Below are 13293 nucleotides of genomic sequence, written 5' to 3'. Positions count from 1 at the left end.
GTGGGGAGAAGGGGGGCGCGCATCGGATCAAGAGCGGGAATCAATCGGCCGATGGGTTAGCTGCTGTGATATGCAGACAGGGCCACCCAAAGTCATATGGGCTACATCAGCATGGAGGGGATTAGAGTGACAGAATGCGGTTTCATATGCCTACATTTAATCTCAAGCTCTGCAACCTCGCTTTCTGTGTAGCCCACAGGTCTCGATGTTTGGCAGAAGCAGCGGATTAACGTTGAAGACCTGCGGGAGTAGCATTTTCATTCATTTGTCTTTTTAATCAGTTTGCCGTATCAGGCCGTCTGACATGACAAGCCTTTAAGTCGTGATGTTCTGGAAGCAGGTTTTTTTTCCCTCCTCGCTTTGATGCAATTTAAATTATTTGCCTGTAGGTAAATTGAAGACGTTCCATTAATTAGCTATGCGGTTTCTGTTATTTCAAAATGATTGCTTACGCTTTGAGAAATATACAACACGCATACGAATCTAATATGGCTAAACGGATACAATTCCAACTCAAAAGATAGACAATCTGGTTTATAATTAATCCACACCACTCTGCGGAAACCTGATGACACGTACGTTTTTTTCCTTGGAGCTTGCTTTCCATGTCCTCCCTCGCATTGCTGTGGGAAGTTAAGGGACCCGAGTTGTAATTTAGAAGTCTTAACTCATTGTTGATACACCGGATCTCAACGCTGTATGAGAGTGCCTTGCAGTAGAGAAAAATGTTGGGCGCTGCGAGCCGCACCCAGGGGATTGAGCGACAAGGAGCAGGGTCACACGGTAATGCCGAGACTCGCCGATGTCACCACAATGAACAGATGGTGCCGCTTGACCTGCGACAGGTTTTACATCCTGGTTAATTTAATCCAAAAATCTACTTTTACCAGTGGGATTTCATGAATGTTTTACATGCCCGGGGTGAACAGTCGGTAACAAAGTACTTTCGTCATCGTCGTCAGCCATAGGTCATTCCACTGCTGGATGGAGGCCTCCCCAAGCCGCTGCCGTTGACCAACCTGTAATGTAATCATCTACCCGGCACCCCAAACACAAACTTAACTTAATCGCTCCATCACCCCTCAGTGGACATCCTCTTGAGCGCGTTCCATGCCCTGGCTGCTGCTCCGTCATTATTCTTGACCGTCGCCCATAATCTTTTCTGGCGACGAGCCTCACCCAAGCCCCACTCGCTGTTTTTAACAGGTTGTATGGTGGCAGTATGTTCTCCAATCCCACGTGTTCCTCATTCTGTCTCGTAATGTAATTGCAAGAGTGCGTCTCTCTGCGGGCTTCTTTCCGCACATTTCAGGTAGAGGTAGTCATTTTATTCAAAAGGTTTTTCAGTGGAAATGTGCACACTTCTTAATTGTCGCTCGCTCTTGGTGAGACTTTGGATAAATTCAACAGTTTTTCGCTTGCATTATTTTGCAGATGCAATCCGTAGGCGGTGCTCTGCTTTGCCTCACACAGCCGAATAATTGTTTGTTTTCTGAGGGATTTTAAGCGACAGTTTGAGATGTAATTTCACGGCCGGCAGGGGAGCAGATAAATACAAACTCTCGACCAGACTACGGCTGCGCAAGAAATACATTACGCTTTTGTTTTTGAACCGGTGACCCTAAGTAAAACATTTTTTTTTAAACTCCCATTCAGCTTTCATTTATTCATTTATTGAGTTGTAAGAAATGAATGGAGAAAACATTTCCCGCAAAGTTTTTCTCCGTTTTAAATGAAGGGGCTGTTGTTTGTCGCAGCCACGAGGTAGTCACGAGGCAAGCATCTGGTGCGGATTTTTTTCTCAATTTAAAAACTGGGGTGGAAGAGGGATTAAAAAGCACATTTAAATCACCCGTTTAAAAGGCGGCTGGAATTTGGGGCGTTTGCGGATCTGGTTTCGTCCGCCTGGGAACATTTACATAATGGGTGTTTATGTCAGGAGCCTCCTCCCGTCCCCCCCCCCATCCCTCTCTGTTGCGCTGCCGCTGCGCGCGCACAGAGGCGGCCGCTGTGTTCTCTCTCGCCGCAGCTCACGGCGGCGCTTTCATAATATTTTGTTTATGTCTCCTTAGCGGGGGCGGGGCGATAACGGGGTGCCCCCCGCCCCCTCCCCCCACCGCTCGACACCCCCTCGCTCACCTCCCTAACTTTGTTTGGAGAGGAGGAGGAGGAGAGGACCCCCCCCCCTCCTCTTCCTCGAAATGCGATCAACGGCGAGGCGAGTCGCGCTGCCCGATTCCTGTGCCGGCGTGCGGTGCCCGCACCTCAGAGGTCGCAAACGGGTTTTGATTCCTTACCCGTACCCAGCCGCACCAGGGTCGCAATCGGGTACCCGTACCCTACCCGATACCCGGCAACCCGTACCCGGCCGGGTATGGGTAGGGTACGGGTACGAGTACCTGATTGTGATCTCTGGGATGAAGCCATGTTGCAGGCGCGGGTGGGTTGATTCTAGGAACTTGAATTGTGAGAAGAGACAAGACGTTGGGAAATGAGTGACAAACGGTGACTCAGCAGTGACTCACGGCCTACCCGTACCCGGCCGCACCAGGGTCGCAAACGTGTACCCGTACCCGGCCGGGTACGGGTAGCCGGGTATCGGGTAGGGGTACGGGTATCGGGTACCCGGTTGCGACCTCTGCCGCACTTCCGATGCGCACGGTTGGCTCCGTACGGTGTGTCCGGCGTACACACATTACGTGACCTATGGACACGACTCTCGAGTGCAAATCCCTCACCTGTGTCGTCACTGCTTTGCAGATCTGAAAGCAAAAAACTCTTCAGAGCTCGTCCACAGTTTGAGAAAGAGCCTCCCATTTTTCATAATTTGACTGGTTATATTATCAGTGCAAATAGAAGCTGGGTATAAGACGACACCTCTTGGGAGCAAGGGACAGCTGTGCTCGTAAGAAGTGTGCTTATATTAGAATTTTCATTTCGCCTTCCCCCCCACCAGTGCAATGTAAGGATGTGTTGCTTACATCAGAACTGTGCTTACATCAGATGTGCTTATATCCTGCTTCCACAGAATAATTGTGCTTCAAAGATACAAACAAGACTCTCCAAAACTATCCTGGCTCAGTTTTGTTGATTGTCATCTTGGGAATTCAATATGACTTATAAAACACACTGCTCTGGTATTGACATGACACTCATCATCTTAATCGTGGCACAGTAATTTCGATCGAGCGGTTGCGTGCGTCACGACGGAGAAGGTTATTGCGAAGCTGTGTCTGCGACTCTGTAGGCCGAGTGCCAATGAATATTCCCCGATTGCAGCACAGAGTGTCGAGGCAGAGAAGTATGAAAGCCGCTCATAAGCACCGAGATCATTGGGATAAGTTGTCTTTTAACCACCTCGCCCTGCACTGTTTTTGAAGCCACATTTATTTCATGTGCTGATTATAGAATTGAGTGAGTGCATTGATGTTGAGACGTCAAAGCATTTTCTACTTATCGGATGGTTCACACCTGCACCATGGGCCGTGCTTTTTCCAGTGAGCGGCGTGTGGAAGTTAACGGGAAGCGAGTCGTAATCTTCCAAATTGAGTCATTTAAAGAGAAACGAATGAACAAATCGTCAAGTGAATTCCCCTTGCGACAGCATCGGCGGTTTTGCGTTATCGGCCTTAAACGTGACTATGGGCCAGAGCGCACGGACACTTTGATGTTGGAAGGCGGCGCGCCACGCTCTGCATGCCAACAGCTGCTGGAGGAATGTAAACGTCTCCAGCCGACGCTGCTGCTGCTGCCGCTGTGTTGAGGATGGAGCCGTGCTGTAATTAAGGTTGTTCAAACGAAAATTAAAATAGCAATAATGCGGTGATATTAAATCGCGCGCGCATACCCATTGGCACGGTTGGCTACGTACGGCGCAGAAGAAGTTCAACATGCGTGTACGTACGTCACGCACGCGCCGTGTGTGCGCACGCCCCTCACATGTTCCACACAAGACAAACATTCCCCCGTGTAACCTTAACGGACTTTTTGGGGGCAAGTGCTGTTTAGCGAACACCTATGACGGCTGGCACGGCACAGGGAGGGGTGGGTGGCCAGCACCAGGTCAGGCCAAGGACCGGTTCGTATAGTCTTCACTGCTCTTGACCGAGAGTGGGAATCGAACCCGCGTCGACGGGTTTTCTTGCGCAGTGGCAATAAACCGCTACACCTGTGCATAGTGCATACGTGCATACGTGCATACGTGCATACGTGCAATGGCACTCGTGTCTTGAAGCATCGGTTTAAGGCGGAGTTGGCTCAGCAATCTCCTGGTGGGAGCAGGAGGAGTGGAAGGAGAGGGAGTATTGTAAGGACTGAAACCGAGCACTCTTTGCAAAAGTGGAGGTAGGCTTTTGTGCACTCCTCATGTCGGGAGCATGTGCGTCTGATGAATGGCGCTCCTAAGGAGAACGTAAATGCATCTCTTCTTCAGCCACACAGCTTGAGTGCGTTTGATCGTATCTGGGTGTTTAGCGATGCATTGTGCGCCATGGAAATAGTGCTCTACACGGTTACATATTGGCGAAAGGTAAGTGTGGGAATTTCAGGAAAATTAATGGACAAATTAATGAGCATGTACTAATATATACACAAAGATAATCATAAGCCTCATTGTGGAGGATATAAGTAACTGAAACAGATAAGCAGATGATACGCCTTCTTCATATATCTATCTCTCCACGTAATCCTTTTATTTTTACAAAACCCACGCAATTGGTGCTAAAGAAACTGTTTTGGGACAAAGTGTGAACCAGAACGTATTATTTTTAAATCCTATATTCTCTCAAACCCTCACGGCAGACTGCCGCCTCGTGCATTCAGGGCTCTGTTGGCCGAACCGTAGGATAAATGTTTTTGTGTATAGCATTACTGTAATAAAATGTTACATGTGCACAAAATTGTACATTGGATCCATTGCTGTGACGCCGTCTTAATTCGGAATTGGTGCGGCAGTTCATCCAAGGGACGTCATGCTGCTTGCGTCAGGAGCACTGTCACGAATCATTTTACTTTGCGTCCCTTTTGTTGTGGATAAAATTACCAATACTTTCTGTCTGCTGTAAAATTTTGTCTCTGAAACACCACGAACTGGGCAACATTTATAAATTACCTTCCAAACATCGATGCTAGCTCGACATTTTTTCTCTCTCTTCACATTTTTCAATCTTACATTTAACAATTTTTGGGGTGATTTTTTTGACAAAAAAGCAGGCTCCGTGCATTTGTCTTGCGGAGTGAATGTATAAATTGTGCAGGAATGTAATTAAATGGGTTTGTGCTCCATAGCCAGAGGTATGGGAGGGGGGGAGGTGCACGAGAGGCCACGAGGAGATCCTTTCAAATTGCGTCTCCTCATTGTGGGCCGCTCGGGGCCGCGTCTCATTCCCTCTCCCAACGTTTTAATTTTGCGTCGTGGCCCGAGAATGGTGCTGGCGTAAGTCTCGCTGGGAATCCCACTTGCTAATCCTCCTTCCCTTCTCTCCTGCACCTCTCCTCGTCCCTCCCATCCCTAAATCCTCCTCTATCTCTTGAGCTTGCCCTTCTCGCAAGCTCATCCATTCTCTTTCTCGCAATCTCTCTGCTTCACTGACGTGGCAATCGGTGTCGCCCAGATGTTTCTGTTTATCTCACGGCCGCGTACTTTGCGTTCCTGGGGAACAAAAACAATCATGCAGGCCATGAGCCGGGGGGCTTAAGTGACACGCCAGTTCGGGCCTCTTAGGGCTATGGGGGGGGGGGGGGCTGCTGCGCCCAGCCCAATGCTGCGGGTGTGTTTTGGAGGTGATGGGGAGAGTTCACCAACAATTTAATCATCACTTCAGTAATAAATAAGTATGCGACATTTCATTCCACTGCCGGACGAAGGCCTCCCCCGGACTACATTATTAAGACAACAATGTAACATCCTCATTGTTAAATATACTCCAAATTATACCGGGTAATGTGTCATCCCAGGTTTAGTTTTGTGAACATGTTACTCAGAGTTTGAGGGTACGAAGGAAAACTATGCTAAACTGTAAAGCCTACGTGTTAAACTGCAATTACAGACATCAAAACCATGTGTCCGACAATCTCTGTTATACAATTATTAAATGACAATTATGTGCACATGTAATAATGCAAATGATGGCAATGATCACAATATATTGTTCAGAAATTGTAGTCTTTGTAAATCGGGTTGATGTCGGCACCAGCTCGAGTTATCCTGTGATATTTAAGCGGTTTCGTCCACGAGATGTAATATCCTCACGTGCTCAACTGAGGGCAGCAGAGGCACAACGCAGACGCACTGATGCTGTCGCTTCTGGTGCGCGAACTCTGAATCTGCCTCCGCCGTACGAGCGCTCGCACACTGCTGTCAAAATCACGGTTCTTCTAACGCACGCACGGAGCCACCCCCAGACACCTTTAATATCGCGGGGGTGTACGTTACGGTCTGGCTCGCCCCGTCAACGCCCCAACCCCCCGGTTCACGCTCGCTCGTGCGCTCTGACTCAACCCCCATCTATCCCGCCGCCTCCCTCCTCCCCAACGCTTACCGATAAACGACCCTGGAGAGAAGAGCCGACCGCAGGTGTCAGAGAGCCGCGTTCCGCGCGGCATTCCGGCAATCGTGAACTGAGCAACACGGCCGATCAAATGACCAAATTAGCAAATGACCCCGAGCCCGCCGTGTCTCGACGACTGCCGGCCGGCACCAGTGGACGCACCTCGCAACCTTTTCCACCCCGCGCCAAAGCCAGACCCGTTTTATTTATTTGTTATTATTACTACTACCACTACCGCCCTCCACACAAAGTAGCTGAGGATTGACGGGCAGGGGAGGGAGAGGATAGTTTGTGTTGGGTGTTTTTTTGCTTTCCACGAAACCCATAAACATTTACGTTGCGCCTTTCGCTCCATCTGCAGGCACTCCGCAGAGCCTTGTGATGTTAAGGGGGTGCAGGTGAAGCTGTGCGCTCGTTGTTCCTGAGTGTGGTCCCACGCGCTGTGGTGCGGTGGTGGCACCGATCCAACCCCCCCCCCCCCCCGCAACGTGCACGTATGTATATGTGTGTGTTGAGCTTCTTTGGTACCGTGCGTAGCCAACCGTGCTAAATCAGAGCTGCGGGGGAAGGACAACAAACTAAACAACAACAACAACAAGCAGTTCTCGCACACGGCTCAATGTGTGTGCGTCATGAGTGGTGGAAGAATCGATTTTATTCGACGAGTGGGTCACAGCGTGCCCAGTAGGATGGATGGTGGCAGTGCACGTGAATGCAGGCTGGCACCGCTGCTGGGCTCCTCAACTCGTCACTCTCTCGCAGTTTTTATTTATTCATAGGTCGTTCTGTGGATGGACTTGTCCCACCATAGGAATGTAGAATTTCCATCACTAAAACTGTGAAGTAAACAGGAGAGGAGTATGCCCGTTTGACTGAATATCTTTGTCTTTATTTTAACTGTAAATTGTGGCGTCTATATAGAATGCTTTAAATAGATGTTTTAGAATTTCATCTTATAAGGAAGTTTAAGAATCCAAAGCTTTCTGTATATATTCTTAACTTTCTAAATTTTTTGGTTAGTTTTTCATTTAAAAGAAATTGTCCTGTAAATAAATAAATAATCACGTAAGATATTAACTTTGTTTCCATAACTACTCTTGAGATATGTGTTTAGTTTTTAGCCTGCCTTTTGTGGAAATGATTACGAATTGTGACCAGCACATCATTCCGCATTTATGCGTCCAGCATGGTTACCCTCTGGGTTGACTCAGCCTAAAGTAAATTGTGTAATGTAGCAATCCCAGTGGTTGCGAGACAAAGTTGTGAACTGCAAACGCTTGCCAGCGAGACATCTGCTCCCCATGTGTTCCGCAAGGCATAATAGGTGCTCTCTGACAGCGCGATCCTCTGCAGTCTACACAAGCCAACATTTCACGGGGTTTGTCTGTGTGTCTGTGTGTGTGCGTGTTTGCACTGCATTGTCTGGCACAGGATGGAAGAAACGGTCCAGGATTTGATGCGTGGGCAGAGTCGCGTGAACCCACCGGCCGGCAAGGCAACGGCCAATGGCTCTTCTGCCCAGGTACAGCGTGCCCACTCTTTGTTCACATTGACACAAGAATAATAATAAGAGCAGCAGCTGTCATTCACCACTAGATGACGGTGATGCCATTACAGCACTTTGTGCACTTTGAGGCTATCACTTGAAGTTTCGAAGGCTCGCTGGGCAGGAATCATGGGAGGGTCCCCGAGGTGTTATGGGTTAACCGAATTAGATGACTGGCATAGGCAGCTCCTATTCTCCCCACTGTGTTTTAGCCACCTGCTCGTTGTTGTGAGCGTCCCTCCTCTGCCCTCCGTTGTTACTAGAGGGCGACTGCCTCCAACTGCCCAGTAGCGTCCTTCACGATCCTTCTCCATGAATGTACAGAAAGAAGACGCATATTCCCCGTGTAGCCTTAACAGACCATTGGAGCAAGTGTTGTTCACGAGCGCCTATGATGGCTAGCACGGTAAACGAGAGGGTGGGTGGCCAGTACCACGCCCGTCCACCTTTGTCTCCCCAGTGGCGATGTTTACATATCGCATCAGGTATAATACTCATTTGAGGTAGAGTCGACTTAGGGGAGGCCCAGGATGGATTCAGATAATCGTCACTGGTGTTGGCCGTGAGCAGGAATGGAACCGCGGGTCGCTGGGTTCATCGCACAGCATGGCGCTAACCACTACACTCCCGTTCTCCACAGACATGCAGGCGCATGCACGCACACATCCACGCACACATGCATGCATGCAGCAGTGGCTCGGAGAAAGCGAGTGTCAACACTGCCTGGAAAGAGCTAAAATTGATGAAAGGTGGTGGTTGGCGCTTGCCACGAGCTCCGGTGTGTTTGTTACCACGCTGAGAGTAGCATTCACTGTCACATTCCACGCTGATTTATCATCTTGAATGGATATATGCGCCATCAATATAATTATAAGGGCTTTGCCAAGTGTGCGCTGGGATGAATTCATGAGTAGCTGCAGGACAAGAAGTAGCTGTCATTTGTTTTGTTCCCCAGTGGTAAAATTCGCAGAAACATTTCATTCTACAATTATTTCCTGGTCCCCCGTGGCAGCAGGTGGTCATGCCCCTGTAAACACAAACTCGGTCAGGAGGAGATGGGTTTTTAGTAAGAATTATTATTTTTAAATTATAATCCATTTGTCTATTGTCAGCGGACATGCCATGAGATGAAGGCATTTCAATTAGGAAGATTTTGCCGCAAGGAGTGGACCACTCTGTGTCAGAGAACAGGCATGGAAGAGGGCGCTTCAGTTGGCATCTTTGTCCACACTCGAAACAGTATTCGCTGCGGATGGATCAATTTATTAATGTTGTTATTATCTGGAATAAGCCTAAATTAAGTGAAAACCAAACTTAATATGATGGGTTTTGTTTGGTGCAGTCATTGGTGACTAGGCTAAGACCATCAACTCACTACGTGTGAGAACCCGGTTTAATCTCTGGCAGCTGACACTGGGATTTGAATCCAGGATCTTCAGAGAGTGCCTCTGTCTCCTGAGCCACTAGCTCACCTACTTATTATCATTATTTCTTGAATTACGTCATAAATTGATATTGCCTTTTATGCATATTATCTTATCTGCTTAAATTCAATCAGTATTAGAGAATAAAGTGTCATTGGTTTAAGAATTCTAATTCAAGCAAATGCATTGTACTATGGATTTAACTAATTATTATTACATGGGATGGATTGAGCAGTACTTTGATTAACAAAATGGGTCACTGCAGCCCTGCCCAGACAGCTCATGTCACGAGTGGTAAAAGAAAGTAATTTAATAATTGAATGCACGGCATTTTTCCTTGGCCCCTGGTTATTTACTGTGCTCCGTCATTTTTATGAGACACATATTTACTGTCTCATCCAATCAGTAATGCTTCCTAACCCTGTGCTGAAAACACAAGCAAGCACGACACGCAATATTGTTAATCACTGCCAGGGTAATTGAAATAAATGAATAACAAACAAATTATTGAGCAAATGGATCAATGCGAGGGTTATATTTAACTTCACGTGGGCATGTCGTTTGGATACAGACGGATCATGGAGCCTAAGTATGTTGGAAGTAAAATGCATGCAGGGTTGTGATATGAATCACGCGGCTAGACTTACCGCATTAGGCAGTGGGCGTAAGTGAAACTTTTCCCACACCCAGATCGAGCCTTCAAACAAGCACGATCAGTGTTCAAGCCATTCTTCAATTTAAATCAAATGATTAATTTACCAATTACATTCGAAACTTCGTGAGATTAATTAATTAACACGTTCGATCATTAAGGAGTTGTTTATTAAAATTAATGTGATCGCAAGTACCAGACTTTGCTGAGCTAAAAAAAAATCCTGGCCAGCCCATTATTCCTTGCTAGCGTGGGACTCGCTTCGTCACTTCGGGCCCTCTCCACGGCGCTGAACGTGGGCACAAATAAAGACACGCGATGGGGCAGCCAAGAAACGAGATGTGATGCATTGACCAAGCTTAAAGAAAGCTCAAGCTTCATTAGGAGCGTGCATTATTATTTGGCAGGGCAGTTAATGGCCCTGCGAACTCTGCACTCCTCAATAATTTAGGACTCCGTGCCACCTGCACGCATCAATATTTAAATCTTAATTTCTTGCGTGCCTCTGGGGCTCCAGACCCACACCGGGTGCAGGGAATCAATCTGCAGTGGTGGCGGTGCCCGCGCAGGCGTAACAGTTGGTAGCTCGGCACAGACGTGCGGAACCCGTCACCGCGAACGGCCGCAGCACCATCCCTCGCTGTAATCGGTGCCGATCCTGCGAGGCCTTCGGCCGATCTTCCCCAGTACTGGAGGACCAGCGCCACTCGCTGCCGCTCTTCATGCAAATCCTCTCTGCCACGCGGGCATTTGGACGAGCGCTCTTAATATTTTCGGTTATTTCACGAGAGATCGTCTTTTATTGTACATGTGCACCACTTTTGATTAATGTAACATTTTTTTGGGATTTACTGTCGACTTTGTTTATTGATTACGAACACATCCTGCAATTGGGTTCTTTGTTCAGTTTCACACGGACGCACCGGCGATCGGTGCTTCAAGGCACCGACTCCGATGCCGCTCCCGTGGCCCACGTTTAGCACGGAGGCAGGGGGCGTGCGACACTGCTCCTGAGCGATTGTGCAATGGGAGTCGGGAGTCAGGAAGACGGATGACTCAATTACCCTCCGAGTTATTTGCATGCTGCTCCCACGGCACTTTCTAGGCCTGGCTGCAAGCTGCACGCAATTCTGAGCGCTGTATCTGGAACCCATAACTAGCTTCGCCTCGTTTAGGTGCTAACGCCTCAATGTGCCAACGTATGGCGCCGGCAGAAATATTTAGTTGACAGCATCAGCCATGATCAGTATACTGCTGGATGCAGGCCACCTTCTCAAGCTGTCGCCATTTTTAATGATCCTGCGCATGAGTTTATTTGTAAAACTATTTAAGATTATTTTTACTTTCTTTTAAGCAACGAAGGGGTGCAATTGTGAGGTGGTTTCTCACTGTATTCTAAACTCGGTGGACTGAGTTCGAGTACCAGCCATGGCCATCATCGGCGGTGAGTGATTTCTGAACCAATCCACCCCTAGTAATAATAATAATATATTTATACTCTTTGGTTCTTTCGGTAAAGTCACGTAGGTATAAAATAAAATAAAACAGTGTTTTTAAACAGTCTGGCTCAGCAACAGACCATGCTTTCCCACCTGATGATGGACGCTTGTGTTGCGCCCAAAACGTCGTGATTTATTTTATTTTCTACCTACGTGACTTTACCAAAAGAACCAAAGAGTATGGATTCCTGCAGTCACGAAAGCTTCAAATCAAAATAATACATTTATATAGCACCTTTCTAGAAGGTGCTCAAGGCACTGCACGTCACAAATAAATAAATAGTTTGTTGGCTAAGGCGATGACACACTCAGAAGTATTGGAGATAATTGAGAGAGGTGAAATCGAGGGAGAATAAATGTGTCTTCAGGCGAGGTTTAAGCTCCGCCGTGGTCTCCGAACTGCCCTGGGCAAAGCGTTCCCTTCACAAACCCCGAACCCGCAGTGCCCCCTGGGGTGAGGTGTGGCCACTCAACCCCGTGGCCAACATTGTGGGACAAAGGACCGCACGTCATTGTTGTTTTACTGTGAAGCAATGTGAAAGTGAGGAATGTGAAAAAATCCACGCGCTGTGTGTTTTGCAAGCAATAGATTCTGGTATGGAGAAGCAATGCATCTTAACATTTCCCACTGAAACCCTAAGAACATATCAACGTTTCTACCACGTTTGTCATTAGGTGAGTGTGTGTGTGGGGGTGCACTCGTGTGCGTGCGTTGGGCACGTCTATGCTTGTGTGTGTGTGTGTGCTTGCAAGCAATATAAATTGCAAATCCTATGCACTCTCCAGGAGAGAGATATTAATTAGAATGTAAATTGCTAAGCGTGTTAAAGCGTAACTGGCTTTATGGTGAATCACCATGGATGATGACCTTCTTGATGGGTGCTATGGAAGGGTCCTCGGAACGCTCAGTTGTTGCATGCATATTTAATACGACCGTGCCTGCTTCTATCCATCAAACAATGGGGGGGGGGGGGGGGGGGTGCCAGAGGGGGGTGGGTGGGTGGGTGTAAGGTGGGGGGCAGGTGACGGCGGGGGGAAGGGCGGTACGCGGGTCTGTTGGGGGCCCCGCAGGTGAGAGATGTGTGCATCTGTATACGATTATCGTGGAGCGAAATATCTCTTATCCCTTCATAATGCTCGCGGTTTTTCCTTTCGTGAGATGTAAACGCTTCGTCGATGCTCCTCCGCCTGTCCGCACGCGTGCGTCGTCACCAGGGAGTGATCTCTGTGCAATCCGTCAGTGGCACTCGGGAATGAGTCGGCGTGTCGCGGGCACCGTCGAGCGTGCGAGCGAACGAGTCCGTACGTGCGTGCGTCCGATTGTGCGTGTGCACACGCGTGCGTCCGATTGTGCGTGCGTCCGATTGTGCGTGTGCACGTGCGTGCGTCCGATTGTGCGTGCGTCCGATTGTGCGTGTGCACGTGCGTGCGTCCGATTGTGCGTGCGTCCGATTGTGCGTGTGCACACGCCACGTGTGCCACTCAATCCCCCCGCTGTCCAGTTCGCTATCTGATCGCTTTTCCGCTTGTCCAGAATCGCTCGGCTGTTTTCAGCCACGTGTGTCGCCTCATGACTTAAGGAGCAGCGCATCAATTCTCGCCCAGCCCTCCGTAAATAAGCGGC

At 48.4% G+C, this 13293-nt stretch overlaps 1 protein-coding gene across 13 annotated transcripts in view; it reads left to right on the top strand.

The window, feature by feature from the left end:
• The window catches only part of NCKAP5 (NCK associated protein 5), a 264077-nt gene that overhangs the window by 172328 nt on the left and 78456 nt on the right, over positions 1–13293 (top strand). For all 13 annotated transcript variants that reach the window (XM_061557707.1, XM_061557713.1, XM_061557709.1 and 10 more), the window contains one exon: positions 7980–8070. In XM_061557707.1, the coding sequence (XP_061413691.1) occupies positions 7980–8070 (91 nt within the window). The remainder of the gene's footprint in view (positions 1–7979; positions 8071–13293) is intronic.

The sequence above is a fragment of the Lethenteron reissneri genome, chromosome 23 (genome assembly GCF_015708825.2).
Source record: "Lethenteron reissneri isolate LAM-NWPU_2019-01 chromosome 23, ASM1570882v1, whole genome shotgun sequence".
Taxonomy (NCBI): Eukaryota; Metazoa; Chordata; class Hyperoartia; order Petromyzontiformes; family Petromyzontidae; genus Lethenteron; species Lethenteron reissneri.
The sequence above is the reverse complement of the archived record's forward strand: the minus strand, read 5'-3'. Positions and strand labels throughout refer to the sequence as shown.